General features: G+C 35.3%; 1 protein-coding gene across 4 annotated transcripts in view; it reads left to right on the forward strand.

Annotated features, from left to right (window-relative positions):
• shep (RNA binding motif single stranded interacting protein alan shepard) overlaps window positions 1–19,018 on the forward strand; it is a 122,147-nt gene extending 103,129 nt beyond the window's left edge. The window contains exons 3-10 of one of the 4 annotated variants that reach the window (XM_089702250.1): window positions 9,591–9,868; window positions 10,010–10,068; window positions 10,681–10,805; window positions 12,198–12,392; window positions 12,816–12,953; window positions 13,519–13,779; window positions 14,095–14,133; window positions 14,238–19,018. In XM_089702250.1, the coding sequence (XP_089558376.1) occupies window positions 9,591–9,868; window positions 10,010–10,068; window positions 10,681–10,805; window positions 12,198–12,392; window positions 12,816–12,953; window positions 13,519–13,779; window positions 14,095–14,133; window positions 14,238–14,372 (1,230 nt within the window). In that variant the 3' untranslated portion in view covers window positions 14,373–19,018. The remainder of the gene's footprint in view (window positions 1–9,590; window positions 9,869–10,009; window positions 10,069–10,680; window positions 10,806–12,197; window positions 12,393–12,815; window positions 12,954–13,518; window positions 13,780–14,094; window positions 14,134–14,237) is intronic. The other 3 variants (XM_089702252.1, XM_089702251.1, XM_089702253.1) reach the window with 3 other exon arrangements.
• Window positions 19,019–19,364: the final 346 nt, after the last annotated feature.

Consider the following 19,364-nt stretch of genomic DNA (forward strand, 5'->3'; position numbering starts at 1 on the left):
ATAGCCATTGAAGCTTTTTCTTGTTATATTAATTATTGTTTCTGTTTGATGCCGTTTGCTTGCCTCAATTGAACCATGATTATTAAAATAGTAAATTATGTCTAATGAATCACACTACAGTTTTCCATCCAAAATCTAACTCCTTAAAAAACATTCAGCGTTCTGCGCGCTCTAAATAGTTCTCGATTGTTATAACGCTTATGCAATCGATCGTCATACATAAATCTATTTCTGGATAAGGAAATGGATTGGTAACTACTAACTACACTCCTCGTACGTTTATTGACGCGGCATAATAGTTTATTTTAGTACAATGTGGAAGGGCACGTTTCACATGTGTGACCCTCGTCGGGGCGAAGGTATAAATAAACAAGACTTGCTGATATCTGTCATCCGAAGTATTAGATTTATTTCTGCCTCAGCGGAAGGTGAAGGACCCGCGCCCCTCGAGCCTCGAAACACCAAAAGCAAAGATTTAATGTAACACTTAATTTAGCAAGTTTAAAAAATGTAGTTCCCTCCGAATCAAATATTTATGCGGGTTGGGTTTAGTTCGAAGTTCGAGCATGTTATATTGTAAATCGAGGGTCCGATCACGCCAAAAAGGAATTCTTTTTGTAGTACGAAGCGGATGTTTTCGGTGTTTTTTGTTGAATTATGGTAATGTTTGAGTGACGCAGGCTGGGCCAACTGCCGATATTTAAATTTACTGGGATATGGGAGCAACTTTTTCCCCGATATCGTTTATCTTGTGTCCATTGTAATTTCGTTACGATACATATCGTTTTAGGATGATTGCTTGGTTTTTGTTTATAAAACTTTTGCTTTTGAGAACACTTTTGAAGACTGCCTCAGAGCCTAATGTGAGAGAAATTTATGTTTTATCCGTCTTCAGTAAAGATTGCACCACCCTTACATATGGATGATACAATAAAAGTTTGCATGCAAAGTGAGGTTGGAATACATATTATGGCTCCTTCACGTTGTACGTACATTATCCACCATCTCTATTCATTAACGAAAAGAATCAAGACAACTTAGAATATACATGATACTCGATGCTTCAATGTTTAATTTCCTCAGCAGGGGTTCTAATTTGTTGCACTAATTTACTCATCTGACGAAGCCAATTTTATTTACATACAAATGTTTCTAGCGACTATCAAATCGGTTGTATCCTGGATTTCTTACAAAACATCCTCCACTAAGAATTTTACTTTTGTATACCCGTAATACATTTACCGATACGCCGATCTAGTCAGTGACAAACAAATGGAGTGAGCAATTTAAATAGATTGAATGGGATTTGTATTTCATTTAGTTAAGCCTGCCATCAATAGAAACAGTTTTTTCAACAGAATATTCAACAAATAACGCTCTGTCTAGCTTTTGAGTTATTGGACGCGTTTATTTCCTTTTTGTTTGACTTGTGGGCGAGAAGATTACGTGGTTGATTGGAAGATGGAAGTAAACAGATGTTAATTATTTTTCATTTTAATAATGGAGAGGCTTTTTCTGCTCGTCTGTTAAATACATGCGATAGTTATCATTACAGATTTAATTGTCGTTTTGTAGTCTTACTTATTTTTGTTTAGAAACATGTATAGTTATATCTCCTTATATATAACTACCTACTCACTTCAGATATTTCACTTTCATACGCATAGACGTTCAATGTCCTTAAATTTAGTATCACCTCATTAAAAACCCTAGATAAAGTACTGCTCCTACAATAAAGGTTAAAGTAATATAATTCTAAAGCCAGATATATATTTAATACGAAAGTTTATGTTATAACACGTAGGTATAATGATACTATAATCTGCAGGGATGTAGGTGCGAGGCGTCCGTATTAATAATTAATGGCAACTCTATAAAAGTATATCGTTTCGTTATTAAATCTAATTATATGGTAGACGCACGTTAGTCGGGACCAACTGTTGAGTGCGAAGTGATTCCACCCCCTTTTATCACCCCCCTTTTATAGCCTCCCGTCTCCCTTCGCTCCTTATGTGTTACGTCACTGCTCTCAATATGAGATGCTTAGTGTTGTAGTAAAATGCATAATTGGAATAGAAAGCTTTTTATTATTTCTATGAGTGCGTGTTGTCAGAACTGTGTAGGATGCAGTTGCGAGAATATGTAATATTGGAATTAGGTAATATCCAAATAAGTGTTTATGATAACATTCATTTTTTAAATACTTATAGTTCTTCGTCGACGAAGACTTCTCGACCCATACCTACCTAATATGTCTTTTCATTAACGAATCCTTTTAATAAAAATTTACAAAATAATCATTGCAACCGCAAATGTTTCTACATCTGTGACTACAACATATTCAACAAGAAAATAATATCCCAAAAACTGTACATTAAAACTTAAAAGTGTACCTAACATTAGAAAATGGATCATGCTAGTATAATGCCGAATATAAGAAAATACTTTATTTAAAGCATACAGTGGCACGAGGATTTAAATATAAAAATATGGTTAGGTGATTAAGGCATGACTAAGACGGTGTGGTTTTACACAAATAACAGACATCTGCGGCTGCAACCAAACCGCAAGATGTCTATGGGAAAGTAAATTTTGCAATCGAATAACCTCGTACAGATTGAGTTTTCAGATGTATAAAAACTGGCTTTATTGCGTGATGACTTGATAGAAAAAGCTTCTGTTTTATAGAATAAATCTAACTCAAACTCTTTGCAAAATATCTACAGTGACAATCAGTGTTATTATTTGTCTATTATAGCGCATGGAAAAGTAATTTTTTGTTGAAATTATTATAATAGGAGAAACAAGAAACTGTACCGTAATCTTTGCTCTATATCCAAGTTGGTTGGCCAAGATTATTATCGGCATAAACTTATAATATTTCTCTTAGTTCTTTCTTTATTTGATTACAATTTCATTTAATAGTCTACCTTCGAGAATTTTCATACCTTTCCATACCTTATAGTAAGATGTTACACATATCTACATGTATTTCAAGATACATACAATAAGAAATATGATGATTGATGTAAGTAATGTGATAAGTATTTTTTTTACTGTTACGTTAATATTCGTGTATCTAACATATGATAATACGTAAGCCACATACTGGTCTATGGTAATTTAAATAAAAAATCATGAAGAACTACAAGTGCAATAGACTAGCGATACTCCTTGTAACAATTCTGCCAAGGTCTTCCCAATTACAAGACTTAGTTGGATCGACTTAAATTATAATCCAAATAACTCTTCACGCTCCACGTTCACTCAAAATGAACTCTTAAGTCACGGGGACGTTTTAACACATGAATTAGTCTTCATTTGCGACTTGCGCCCTCCGTGAGCGGTGATAAAATCCTTCAAACGCTGTGAGAGTACTTCATGTACCCTTGGGCACAAACGACTGCCCTGTCACCCCGCACTCGGGTATTGTAGGGCCCTTAGTTAATAGCCTACGAAAACACTATACTTCATTTTGTTTGAGTCAAAAATAAAGAACCTTTTTACTTGCGGGAAGGGTAAAACGCTTTGAATTATTCGGTGCAACACTGCAGCAGTGTCAGCGTCAGTTTGGTGTAATTTTAAGTTGTACCTAAAGGTGAATGCATGGCATATGCTTTGCCGAAGGATATTTGTGGTTTTATACAATTATTTTGGCAAATGTAAGTATATTAAAAGCAGCCATATCATTAACCTGACTTGATAATAAGTTATAATCGCGCTTAGTGAATTTGCGAAGCTAATTTTTCTGTTATTTGAAAATATAGTATAATAAAAAGATATCATCTTTCCTGATCTCAGTAATTCCTCATTCATCTTATTTCATCAAATTAAAGAAACAGGAGTTCTTAAATATTTTTTGTATTTTAATTTTCCGCATTATACCGAAAACTTTCTTATAAAACTCGGGAATATCCTGTCGTTAATATTCACAATTTATTCCCGATCCATGGTAATTTGAAGTAGAGAAGGAAAAAAGTATTTTCCGCGAACTCCGCGTTGATATCTCCTCAAATAGAATCGTCAAAAGTTTGTGATGTGTTTGCGAAGTACTGATTACTTGTCAGAATTGGTTCTGGCTCTAAGCGTGCTGTCGCCTGTCACCTGAGCGTCTGATTGAGCTCTCATCCGTTCTGAATGTCATAACTGTGATGTCATACAGCTTTTGTTTTGAAAATACACGCGCTGAAAGTACTTGAGCAACAATATAATAAGTGTAGGTGTGTAAGTGTAGGCGGGATAGGTTTTACTTGCAACTTTAATGTTCAGTGGTGTGATTCAATTAATGCTTAATTAAATATCACTGAGCGTTGGCATTTAGATTAACATAGAGATATTGACGTGTTTGATATTCAGGTATAGACTAAATTATATTCAAAAATTTATCCATCACAACATATTATAATTAACTAGCGACCCGCCCCGGCTTCGCACGGGTGCAATGACGGCCGGCCGGTACCGCCGCAAACGCTGCGTTCCGCAATTTTTAAATCTGTAATATCTTCGAAAATATTCACTTAAATCAAACTCAAACTCAAACTCAAACATTCATTTATTCAATTAGACTACTATTTAGTAGCACTTTCGAATCGTCATTACATAGTATTTTAACATTTACCACCGATCTCATCACCAATCATACGGTGTAAAGGGCCATATAGATCTATATTAAATGAACAATGTATTCAAGGTATTTAATTGGTTAAGGATTAATGCTGTATTGGTTAAAATCGCTTGGAAAATTATCCATTATTTGTAGTAAAAAGTAAATGACAAAAAAAAGTTATTGTGGGTTATCCATAAGAGATAGACATATACCATCGCGGACTTTTCTGTAGACCTTTTCAATGTGTACAATACTTAGTACATTATTTTGATAAAACTCGTAGGGTTCAGCCTGCGTTTGCAATATAAGCGGAAAAAAATGTAATTATTTACGACATCACATTAGAAACCTCAAAAATAACAGTACTTCTCCACTATTTAATGGATGTTATTATACATATAAACCTTCCTCTTGAATCACTCTATCTATTAAAAATAACCGCATCAAAATCCGTTGCGTAGTTTCAAAGATTTAAGCGTACAAAGGGACATAGGGATATAGGGACATAGGGACAGGGAAAGCGACTTTGTTTTATACTATGTAGTGATGAAAGGTTTCTTCCATTTTTTCTCTGTGCTTAATCTTCTTATTTTCTTTCTGAAAGTAAAGTCATGCAAATACGAACTTATACTTCCATCGTTAGCATAAACTTACCATGAAAAATACAAAGAGAAGTCAGAACACACTTGACGGTTAGAAACAGGAGCATTATAGTTTGAGATGTCGCTAAACTTTTTAAATTCGATTTCGAGAAAGCGTGTCTCGAGTGGAATGAACCTGTCCAATGGCAACTCCAACTTCTTGAGTAATATTGAAGAAATTAAATTACGAATGTGACTGATGTGGTCTGGCCAATTTGAAATATTAGTGCTCTTGAGACGGCTTGCCTCTTTCCGTTTAATTATTTTAAACTCTAGATGATTGCTACGGAGCGCTAGCTCTTTTCCGATAAGAGATTTTGTTGAGTGCATTTTTAATTTAGAAGGCTACTCGAGTTTCTTTTGAGACTTCATTCTGAATATGATTGAGTTTTTCTTTAAGCTTAAACAGGCTAAAGAATTAGGAGATAAGAAATAATAATTAAAATTTCTTCAAATTGGGTTAATCAAGTTTATTTTTCATTCAACAAATAATCGATGTCCAAATCTAATAAATTGTTTTTATGTTCCAAATGTGAACAATGTTCTTTTTTTTCGGACGTAAATTCCGATGTGGAAAATAATTTGATAGTACAAAAAAATTATAGTTACTTCATTTCATTGAGAATATAAAATTTAAGAGTCCAATTCTCAGACCAAAACATTTTTTTCTGTAACATTTTGGGATATAAAAGATGTTTTATTAATAACCACATGACAAAGCAAAAATATACCTTGAATATATATACGTGTTATCGTTTAGAGACCCGTGACTCAATCATTTCCTCTGTATTTGAAACATTTTCATTTAAAAGAATGTGAATGCTTTGGTAAAAGAATTGCTCTCAAAGATTTCCCAACGGACTCGCTATTGAAAGCTACCTTTAATATTTCTAATAAAGTATTTGATGAAGTTTCAATTTAATTTTGAAAAATAAGGAGCGTTATTAATGTGGGACTGTGTTGATTTAAAACGTTTTTATTTATACACTAGCGGTCCGCCCCGGCTTCGCCCGTGGTACATATGAAAGATAGATGTTGGCCGATTCTCAGACTTACCCGATATGTACAGAAAATTTCATGAGAATCGGTCCACCCGTTTCGGAGGAGTATGCAGACTAACATTGTGACACGAGAATTTTATATATAAGATATAGAAAAATAGAAAAATATAAGAGCATATAATAATCAGTTCTATACAATAAAATGCCAAACGTCAAGCTCCATACATTGTTCCGTAGCACGCGCAATTATCATCAATTTGGAACTAAAGCCAAATATACACTGAAAGTAATTACACTCAGTTTAATTCTCGTATAAGTTACTCATAACTCTTAAGTAACAATTTGCCAGCAAGTTATCTCTTACATGTACCGACACGCGTACTTTATGCGTTTAATATGTAAACTTTATGCAAATAGCATTAATACATAGGGTAATTGAAATACAGACGTCTCATAATGGACTTTGAACTGTTGATTTGTATTATTTTATAGGCCTTTAGTTTTTTATGCTACGTTTATTGGACACCTACTGAGTATTGTTTACTCTGTAATTAGTGGGTGGAATTTCATCGTAAAATTCATTGGACAGGAATAAAATAAACAAGAATGAAAAGCTATTGTAAGACGATTTATTTGTAAGCAATTATGTATATATTATTATTCAAGTAATATTACGTTCGGTGTTATATAAAATAAAAAATAATCATTTCATTTCCTATTTTTATGGAAGGAAGCTATTTAGAAGATCTTAGATATATTTAAAATATTTTTGAAAATTCCTCTTTCCTCAAATTAGAGAACCTATATTAAAAGTACACACAATGTAATAGTTTTAATATCCATTTTCAATAGATTTATCATATAAGTTAATTTCTGTTTACTCTACATTCTCTTCAAAACCAGTATCGATAAAACCAGCTAAAACTTACCATTCTCTACCTACTAGGTTCTGACAAATTAGGTAGGTACCTAATTTGTCAGAACATTCTAAATCACACATTAAAACGAACAATCAGTAAGTCACAGCTTAACAACGTGACCTCCCAACGCGTAGCTTCCTGTAGGTAGTCCGTGCAAGGTAACTGTCCAAACGAGGCCCATACCGTTGGCTCCTGGTCCATACGACCTGTCGATTAAGGGCGTGCTTAGAATCGGCATGCGTTCATTACCTGGTAGGGTTGGCAGCGTTAAAAATGCAGCGAAAAATGGGATAAAATGAATTTTTTCGTATGTTCGTACTTTTACATAAAATATAAAGTCGGAACATAAAACCAATATATATGTATATAACGTGTCTTCCTCACTATTAAACAAATAGGTACACACAATACATTTTTTTTTCTTTAACATGAAACAATGACAAAAGTAAACAAATAAAGTTAAATTGAAAGACGCACTACTAGAAGATCATTGTTGATAAAATGAAAAAGGTGACCTTTCAGATAAATTTACTTACGATCGTACCTATATCCGAACATTTTGTACAAAATTGCATTACATATTTAAATGTATGTGAATACCTACTGACATTGAATTACGTTCTTACGACTTATCGTTCATCAATCTTGTAAGGGGATATCGTTTCACTCGATAACAACGGACGTAGTTTCACACCTTTTCGTGTTTTATTTGTTCGATATTCTCCTTTTTAAAATGTATTATATTCAACGTTACGGGTGTCAGTGTGAATAAGATAAATTAATATCAAGAATGCCAACAAAATCGGTACATAATACAAATATATTTCACGATAGAATAGCAGTGATCGTGATTGTTATTACCCGACAAAAATAAATAAAAACAGAAGGTTATTTTCGTATTACTAAAGATCACAGTCTGTTCGTAACCATAACCTATCCCAACATATTCCCCGTACAACGAACGGGTACTCATAACTTATGCGATATTTCATCAGGTGACATCCCTACAACCCTTCCTATTCATTATACCCGGCTGAATAACTAATGGCGTGCGTCTTAACGCGCCTCTAGGAGAGCAGTTATTTTCAATGAAGTCGCCCAACCCTTGTTATTCTCATTTCATGAACTTAAACGCGTGTGAATACGACGAAATTGCTCATTTGCTCGACTCACGTGCGTATGAGCAGCGTCATTTTGATGTAAACAGAAATTAGTGGCTGTAGTTTGATGATACTCTGTAATCGTAGAGCAATTCCGGTTTACTGTATGTCATGATGTAAATAAGAGGTCTTGCTTTTTCTTCCTTTCATACTAGAATCTTATATGAATGTGACATCTTTATATAGAGTCGGCTTTCAATCCATCTTTCAGTAACTCTACATCGACTTAATTATAAGTTTCTTACAAAGGATATGATATGATGTATGATATATCAATTTAAAATAATTAAATGTTTTCTTGAACACGTGTTATACATAACGTTTATTGATATTAAGTGCCATATCACACTAGCGGATTGCGAGCGGTTTCAAAGCGGAGCGGGTGCGCAACGAATACGTTGCGGGCGCGCAACGAACACGCCGCGGTTGCGCAGCGAATTCGTTGCGGACGCGTCATTTTGTATACTCTCGCACAAAAGCCAGCCCTTCCGCCTTGCCTAACTTCCATTCAATATTTCCATCGTTTCTGTAGCACTCAATTTTTTAACCGTACTGTGGAAATGCACTTACTTAACAGTTAACTAAAGATGTAATAACAACTGGAGTTGTTAAAAAAAGGTGCTATAAAATTGAATTACTAGGACTTTTAGAATGTACCATACATTCCAAAAGTATGTAACGACTGACCAGTATAATCTCTCCCATAGCAACGTATGTTATAAAGAGATTTTGTGAACCTAATTATGAGCAAAGTGATAGTGAGTTGCTGGTTGCTTGATAAAATTTTCTATTCACTGCTATTTATCTAATAATAAGATAGCCCTGTTTTAGTTAAGGAGCTTTAACATTTATTTCACTAATGAACTTTCTTAATGAGCAATTAAGTTATCTGATTGCATTTCGACCAAGATTTAATAGATAAAACAATACCCTAAACATTAACATGTTATGAAACTCGTAAAAAATAATGATCTCATAATTATTATACTATCACAAGTTATAAGTAACAACCAGCACGGATTCCATTTTGTTAATGAGTGTACATGACTGCGACGTAAACGTTGCGCATCTGCCACGCGTCCGCAACGAATTCGCTGCGCAACCGCAACGTATTCGTTGCGCACCCGCTCCGCTTTGAAACCGCTCGCAATCCGCTAGTGTGATATGTCACTAATTCCTCAACGTTAATTACGAACTACTTACAGATTTTATTGACTATTATCAAAGTAATTACTGAACACATGGCGTAAAGCGTAATTTAGGGTTTATATTTGCAGTACACGGGTGCGACGATGACGAGCGGTTGCGCGGGCGGCACGCGCGTGCCAACCGCCGCGTCTCCCGCCAACACCGCGTCTAGTTCTTCGTCAAATTCGGCCGGTGGCACGCGGTCAACCAGCCTGAGCACCGCACCGCCACCGCCGGCGTCTTCCACGTCTACCACGGGTGCCTCTGGTGAACAACTGAGCCGTACGAACCTGTACATTAGAGGCCTTAACCAAAACACCACTGACAAGGATCTTGTACAAATGTGCCAAATGTAAGTGTCATCTTTAAGTGTAGTTAATGTCCCTTTCGATACATATCAGTCAGTTATTTTTCTTTTAATTGAAATTATATGGGATCCTCAGAGTTCATTATGTTTTTTTACAGGATTTAAATGGTCTTTTTAATGTTTCAGGTATGGCAACATTATATCAACTAAAGCAATATTGGATAAAAATACAAATAAATGTAAAGGTAAACATAATTTATTAACGTAATTATTATACTGTCATAGATTCTATACTTCTTCTAGTTGAATTACCTATATTATTTCACGTATGTATGTATTATATTAAAAACACTTCTAGATTATTCGGTAAAGAATTATTCAAAAACTGAAATCTGTTAATTTTTCTAGACAACCATATACCCTCATTATACTATATCATCTATGTGGTGAGAAAATTTTCCAATATATGCACGAGACTAGAGTCTATTTAATTTATATGTATAACGTCATAATATTTATTTTATTTATTTATTCTCGCCTGACTCATTGAAGAATAAAAATACAAAATGGCAAGCGAGACAGCACGCTTTAGATGGTCATTTGTAACGATATTCTTTAATGTCACGGGTTATACATTTTTCATTATATGCACCGAGGCACACACTTTCGAGTTTCGTCGCACATTTCGTTCATGATAGATTTTCATAACGCTACATTACAATAGGCAATATGCTCATTTAGAACATCCATATTTTCTAAAATACCTGTCGATCGAGCATGAATCGTACATTGTATCACGCGAATGGTTCGGTCATCTGTAGTCAACGCGTCATATTATTTCATTTCTGTTTTCGCAGGTTACGGTTTTGTAGATTTTGAAACGATCGCCTCAGCGGAAGCAGCTGTAAAGGGATTACAGGCCAAAGGTGTCCAGGCCCAGATGGCTAAAGTGGGTATCTGGTTCCTGCGTAGACTGAACCGTGTACGTTATGCATGCAAGTAATACTATTATGACTAACCGCCTGCTCCTACCTCATTCCTAATAAATCAGTCACACTTACCTACATACTTTACTTCCATAATGACCATTAGCTCCGCCCTACGATGGGAGCTTGTCGTGTTGTTTGTAGTTCTTTATACTGATATAAAATCAATTCAATCAGTATCAAGTTTAATGATTCAGATTTCAGAGACAGTGTAGCTGAATAGGTAATGTCTGTCCATATTAGTAATTTAGAGAATTGCACTTAAAAAATGTTTATCTTTGTCATTAGTTCAATGTTGAATAAATGGAACTCGTGTCTAATATGCTATAGAGTACAATTAAATCCATATTATATAGAGTTAATATTAGACACAAGAAGCACTGTGATTAAAATATAATAAGACAAGAAATAAAATTACGAAAACATGGTGTTTTCCCAAATCCAATGAAACCCCACCTTCCTATCCAAGTCTTCCTTCTACCTCTACTTTAGCTTTAGTATTTACTATACCTATTCTCTGAAAAGTGCTATATAATTTTGAAGCATTTCAACGTAAACCATAAATATTGTTTGCTAGATAAAACTGTTACCTGCCTATTGTAGTGACAAACGCCTATTCCATTTCGGAATCTGTCTAGTGTTAAACTGATCTAGATTGAACTCTATCTAGTTAGGTCCAGAGTTCAGATTATTGGCATCAATGGAGCCCAATACTAAATCGAAGTATGTATTCATTCATTTGGCAGTGTATTTAGGGATTTCAACACAAGCGATAAATTGGTATGCCAAAGAAAAATGTGACATTAATATTTTGTAAGTATTTACAAGTCTTTCAATGGTTCGCAAATTCAGCGCAAATATAACGCTTACTTTCCTAACTTCAAACATGTTTCATCTTAACTCTGTACTATTGTGGTTTGCTTGAGCGTAACAACAGTGTATTTCGCTACTGGGCTCTGGGTATTTCTATGCTTTCAATATTAAATTAGTGTGTATGCGACTTTTAACTAGCTTCATAAACTATGCTGATGTATATGCCCATATACTAACATGTAAGGTACTAACACGGGTAAATAGCACATTAGATACAATCTGCTGATTGACGTCAGTGTTCGCTTCAGCGTCTAGATAATGCGGGCTTCAAGCTAATACTAAATTATAAAATGTTAATTAAGATATTACGAAAAAAATTATAAACCATTAGACCCAAACAAAATTAGTCATTTCATTCATGAGTATTTTGAACTCTGTAATTTTACGAGAAACTTTTATACATGAAATACCTATAGTAATGGAATCTTGAAACTTATCGAAAATGTTATTTTGATGCAGACAATTTGGGCGCTAAAGAATGTGTATTTGAACGGTTTTCCCATTGGCTTTTACAGCAGCAAGAACAAGACCCAACTAATTTGTACATGGCGAACTTGCCGCCGCATTTCAAAGAGAACGACGTGGACCAACTGTTGGCCAAGTTTGGCCAAGTGGTCTCCACACGGATTCTCCGCGACACGCATGGGCACAGCAAGGGGGTTGGTTTCGCAAGGATGGAGTCTAGGGAGAAATGCGAGCAAATCATCCAGGTTGGTGTTATAACAAATTGTTTAAATTCTTTAAATACGATACTTTAAAAATAATAAAAGAAAAAATAATTCAAGATATCAGTCTTTCACATATAAATTAAATTGCGCATTGAAATATTATGTTCTCATTAATAAATGTTAAGTAGGCCTATAACATTAAATACAATAAGATTAATTATCCCACTTAACAGTCGCGGAGAATGTTACATGGAGATTTAATTCATTGTTTAATAATTCAACCCAACTACGTAGTACAAAATCGGTATTACTTTAACTCACACTTGGCCGTCTTCCAAAGACTGCTTTGTCCCTAAATCTTTAGGCAGCAATTTATGGTCTTTGTTACAATCTCTCTCCATAAAAGACAAACATACGTTATTCCCGGGAAGAATTATTTTTCTCATCGTCGTTTGCAATTTATAGATGTTCAACGGCAACCCAATACCGGGTGCCAAGGAGCCCCTGCTAGTGAAATTCGCAGACGGCGGCAATAAGAAAAAAGCGTCGTATAACAAGCAAGACAATGGCAGAGGGTGGCGGGATAATAATGATTCTATACAGGTTAGTTTTCTAATTAGTGCAAGCGTGGCCAATGAGAAAAAGCTAATTGGTGGTTGTGATCGTATAGACTGCAGTTTCGAATGCGCCGTGATTGCAGGAACAATGCAAAGAAACGCAAATAAAGATATGCCTCAGCACAGACAGTAATTGGTGTTCTGTGCCCTTAAGCATCTATTATGATTATTTGTTAATATTATTGTTGTGTTGAATTTAGATTTTAAAATTGTGTCGTGCTAAAATGCCTACATATTTTTTCGAATTATACACCTTGGTATGTATGTGTGATGCGAGAATTTGTTTGTTTGAACGCGCTAATCTCAAGAACTGATAGCCCATCTATCGGTCAAGGCTATAGGCTATATATTATCGCGCTAAGACCAACAGAAGCGGAGCCACGCGGGTGAAATCGCAGAGCGCAGCCAGTATAAAATAATTCCTTTCTTAATCGCCAAAAAAAATTAAATACTATTGATATATACTTCAATTTGCATAATTGAATTAAATTGCCACCTATTTGAAATATTGCTTGAGTTTTATCAATCAAAAATGATGTAATACTTAACAGGCAATGAGCGTGAGCGGCGTGTACGCGGGCGGCGTGGCGGGCGCGGGCGGCGACTGCGCGGGCGTGTACCGCGGCAGCGCGAGCGTGTACGGCGTGGCGGCGTTCCACCCGCAGCTGCACCACCACGCGGCGCACCCGGCCGCCTGGCTCGCGCCCTACGCCGCGCTCCTCCCGCCCGCGCACCCCGCGCACCACGCGCCGCACCCCGCGCACGCCGCGCACCACGCGCACATACCGATCGACGCTGTGCCTAGCCAATATGTGAGTATACACTTGTGTATAGTACAGGCGAATGTACATCATTCTAATATAGTTAGTTGTGAAACTATTTATTTGGTGGTAGAATTCGCACGGTAACGACCAATTTTAGAAATAAATCTTCAAAAATCCGATTCAAATTAAACTTAATACCTAATACGCAATTGTTTAAAGAAGTGTATGTAAATTACACATTTATTATTTATATTAAAGAAACGAAAAGTATTAAAAATATCACTCAGAATTCTCCAAAAACAAAGTACGGCCACAATTACAAAAACACAAGTCGCAGCGACTGAAGTTTTTTCTGTTTTCCAGGTAAACTGGGACAGCTTAAGGCCGGAAAACGAAGTATTCGTGAGTGTTTAATATCGTTGATTGATTGATTTGCGATCCGCTTAACGAGACAATGCTAGGCTTACGCGTCGCTGGCGCAGCACTGAAGGCGGTTTCTGTTGCAGTACTTCGCGTCGCACCCGTACCAGTACTTCGCGGGCCCCACGCCGCCCGTGCTGCAGATGCCGATGGACAGCGAGCACGCGTCCACGGCCGCGTCGCCCGACGAGGCCTACCAGCCCTACCCGCCTCCCAAGTAGACCATAAGCCACGCAACGACCCATGTACACGAGCCAAAAATCAAAGCAACTGTGACTTTTTACGATGTTAATTTGTTTTAGTTTAATTTGCGGCCGTTATAGACTTCATCGAAAGCTCCGGCCGGCCCGCGACGCCGGCGACTTTAGTTTTAAGCCTAATTTTACGTGACTCGCCTCGACCGCTCGTTCTCTCGATGGGCTTCGTCTCCGGCTTTACGCTGAACGTTCGATTCGCTGTGATGTTTTGATGAGGTCTTTTGACGGCTCGGGAGAGGATTCGATGTATAGAGTTAGCTCCAATTTAAAATGTGTTTTTACATTATAGTTTTATTATTGTTTTATGAAAATTTTTTAAATTTAAGATTTTAGACACAGATTTTGAACATGTTGACGCGATTATTTAAGATAGATAGGTATTTATTTTAGCTTAGTACGATTAATTGATTGAATTTTTTAAATTTAAATTTATTTTGCAAATTAAATTTTAATTTATTTCTGTGTCATATAATTGTATTTTAAGATGAAAATGAACGAAATTCATAAACTGAACATTTATATCGAACAATAACGTGCAATCAGAGATGAAATTTTATACACATAGTTTTAAAAGAGTTTTCTTTGTATAAACGATTAAATTTATTTTTAATTTTATTAAAATAATAAAGCAATATCCGGCGTTGAATGGAGGCGGTGATTGGAAAAGGTCATATCATATGGAATCAAGTAGGCGAGGGAAGTGTCGTTTGTATGTTATAGAAAAGTTTAGAACTCGTGGAAATAAATTTTTAATATTTCGAAGATTTTGAATCTTCCGTGAAGCGAATGTATTTTTAAAATACAATCAACGCTTAATCTAATGTCGGGATTCCAACCTTAGAATGGAGAGTAATTGAGATAGATGTTATGACCACCACGTGGGATTATCGTAATCGATGTAATGATATGCTAATAATATGTTCGGCATGGTGCTTTAGTAATTTTGTTTGAAAATGGTACTAAATCTATGAAATATACAGTATTATTTACATTAGATCACTCATACTGGTGCAGTCTTCCAAAATAAATTTGACGCAAGTATTGTACCTAAATTCGTATTTCGTTTGTAAAAAATGTTGTTATGTCTCAAGCATGGGCCTCTTAGCGTCATTACCACTTTCCTAGTAGATTATAGCGATGGTAAGGTACATATTGGGTAACACGAAGCGAATTAAGCTTTATCTCACTTTTATAATACAAGTCGTCGATAACCACACGTATAACAAGAGTAATGTAAACATTGTTGCCAAACCCGAATACAGACTGAATTTATGTATACCGTAAAACTTCCAAATATTTATTTCTTGATCCGTGTTTTGATTCATAAATGTTATTCATACAATGAGTAGGTACACCGTACACCGTACACCGTACTCCGCGATAGATTTTGTACGATCGGCGAATGGGGTGCTAGCTCGGGGCGGGCGTCCCGGTGGAATGCTATAGTAACATTTAGCAATAAGCAGTTGTATTTAAAGTCTATTTATACATTTTACGAGTCTATACAAATTTTTGTATGTTAAAATCATGTTTGGAACGAAGTGATCCTTTTTTTGAGAATCATGTACTGAATCAACTGTAGTTGTTATTTTAGGCGGTCGGCACATTCCACTAGTGAACATAATAAATTCCACGATTGATTTCCACATTATGAGATGTAAAGGATTCGAAATCCGACGCACGAGCGCCTTTTGGTGCGAGCGAACACGTTTTGTACCATCGCGTAGGTTTTGGGTACACTTTATGACTTTATATGAAATTTGATATTTTTATATTGAATATATATAAATTATACATGGATATGTATACATGTATATACATTGTTGATGGGTACGAGTAAAAGCCTACTTACTATATAGCCACTGTTTAATTCTATTTTGGCACGTCAGAGTTTCATCAGAACCAAAGTATACAAATCATTAAAATCGAATAAGAAGTAGGGAAATATTTATACAACTCAGGGACTGAAGACTAGATAAATGTTTGATATATAACTGTATTATAACTGATGGTGATTAAGAGACGATCTCTTTGTTCAAAACCTGTGTAACGACTTGAGATTCAGGAACTGACATTAGATGAACGGCAGGTTTTGAATGAATGTAGTAGATTTCCATAAAATTGTTCTTTCTTTCCGTAATCCATGTACTGTAATCTTAAACATTGTAAGGTGCCCTTAAAAGCGATCTCGCGAAGGCATCTGTATGTATTCTATCGAATAAAGACGAACAACCTTCTTTTAAAATCTGATGACATTTGTGCATAAAGATCTTCAAAAACATCTCCTCTTCAATATAAAAGTAATTTCTATGACCAAGTGCCTAGTCATCAATCAACCGCTATTGCCATTTCACTCGCACCATACCAGTTTCTCTGTTTCTCCCATTAATGAGGGTATCCAAACAAAAGAACTAAGTATGATACTAGTGAGATGGTTCGCGATTGTTGAGTATTTCAAAACTTCCTTATTAATAACAGCAGTTATTTAACAATAATGTTTTAATCTGCAACTTTAGCTCTACCTTTCATTGGTATTGTGCAAATGGAAGGTACTTTCTCATTTATATGACAAGCTCACTTTATTCTAAAAGTCATAGTAAAGGTAGGTCTTTATTCAATAGAATTCATAAAAACAGTACTATCATAAAGTTGAAAAATTTTCGCTCTATCATTTAGCTGACTGCCTTTAATGATTTACCAACGCTACCAGTTTGATAAATTTAAACTCACGAAGGCTAATGAAGTGAGATTTTTATTAGTGTTACATTCATAATACTCCAAAGATCGCGTTTATACTCGTATAACCGTCGATCGAGCCAAATTTTTTGAACTGATTTAAAACCGCCTTTGATTCTTGTGAAAGTAATCCACAGAGTGCATCGTGCCGCCGGTTCGCGGCGTTTAGATAAGTGATTCGATCACTAGTGTTCAATGTATACAGTGGCTTCCTGTAAAAGCAGTCTTCCGATAGATATTCCGCTAAACATTGCATTTAAAATCGATGTCGTATTTGTACACTGTATCCCAATACTTATTTCGCGTCATAGTGGTCTGTAAGATAAAACCCGTGTCCATTTTTGTCTTTGTAGTGTCGTATTTGAGTTCGAGTTAATCCTAAAAGCACTGAGAGTAGTCAGAGATATTTACGAGTAGGGCGTACAGTAGCATGCACGATCCGTATAGAATGCCGTCAAAAGCGTTTTGATTTCAGCACGTTTACGTTAAAGGTTTCTTCCATTGAGAGCAATAAATTATTTTTTACGGTAGTGCCTTCAGCTTCGTCGAAACAGATGTGACTACAATATACCAGTTGCGTATGCTTTACGAGATATTTTTACAGGTAATAGAGAACTTACCGTATTCATAAATATAGGGTAATTAAAGCTATGTTTTAATATTTTGTATTGACGAATAAAACGAAATAATGTGGCTGTCAAATCGTTGCATTTTCACACATGGTGTTAGGATTGAATTCGGGAGATAATTCTTAGATGTTCCTAGTTACGCTCGCTTCGATATTCTTGACATGTGTGATAAACGTTACAATGAGATTATGGGTGACGTTAAATATTAGTTAGGTAGGTACGTGAGGACAAGCACAAAAACAAGGAACCAATTCCTGAATACCAAAACGATTCAAATAAATTATACATGTCGATGAATTGAAGTAAATGTTTTAAATAAGTCATTTAGTGTTAAGAGAGCGCGCGTTTTGTAATTGTGAAAAGTGAAACGGGAGGGATGTCGAATCGATGGCTAGATGTAGCTCTAGGCTTAAATAGATAGGTTAGAATAGCAAAAAATGTTTCGACGCTAAGCTAGTATAGCGACGTAGGTTACTGTGGCACGGTGCGAGCAGTCCTTGCGGGCTCTAGGGTAGTTTCCTTGTTAGTTTATTAAATAATTTAATTTCAATGGACTGAAGTCGGCACGGATCGCACTCGCGCCGTGCTTCGCTTAGCATTAAGGAAGATCTAAAAATTAGCGAACACTTTGAATAAGTTTCAGTTGAAAAGTTTGCTTTCACCTCTTTTGTTATGTAGTTGACTAAGTGTAAAAGAAAATTAAATGATGAAAAAAAAATACCGTGAAGTGTCGATACGATCGTATTTGTCCAATGTGTATTATTATAGTGTGGTGTTCTACCCGGCAGACTAGTCTAGACAGTAGTATAGATAAAGATTAGTTAGGTAGCTTAGTGATACGAAATGCAAAAAATAAAAATTTCATAAAATGTAAAAAAAAAGATGAAATTGTTGGTAAGAAAGAGTATTTTTAAGGGACATGTTGCTTCGTTGTGTTATGATGTGAGGTTTGGCATAACTATAGTAATAGTGTATGAATAATGAATTTCTCGCAGAGAAAAGACATAGATGAAAGTTATGTATCTATTTTGTTACGAAGTGTTTGCAAGTTTCTATAATATATGCTATGAGCATTTTATGTGACCCACGTTATTTATAGTTATGCTGAATGGAAACTAAAATAATATATAAAATAAATGAAAAATGGTACTAAGAAGCATGTTTTATTGTGACGAGTCATGTTCCTTTGCATTGAACTTGATATTTTGTAAGAGCAAATGATTGAAATAAAACAAGCAAAACCAACATTTTGTTATTCATTTCACCCTATCACCATAATAGTTAAGTTTTAGATATTTCATTTAACGACCTAGAATGTTCCATAAAATAAATCATCAAAGTCTACTTTTTAAAATTCACTTCACACAAACACACTTCTTTCACTTTGCATATAATAATATTAAGGAGTATTATTCTTTAAATTTATTAATTTTTTCAAAGTATAGTAGCATCTTTAATAGTAAAAAAAAAAGTTCTTAACATTCACCTATCAGATAATCAAATATAAAAAATTCTCGTGTCGACTGAACCGATTCTCATGGATATCTATTTTTCATAGTGATAAGAGTAAGACAGAACGTTTACCAGAACA

This window comes from Colias philodice, chromosome 13, assembly GCF_061535455.1.
Source record: "Colias philodice isolate Cphi_HAF_F1 chromosome 13, ilColPhil1 Martin Lab GWU primary, whole genome shotgun sequence".
NCBI classification, from domain to species: Eukaryota; Metazoa; Arthropoda; class Insecta; order Lepidoptera; family Pieridae; genus Colias; species Colias philodice.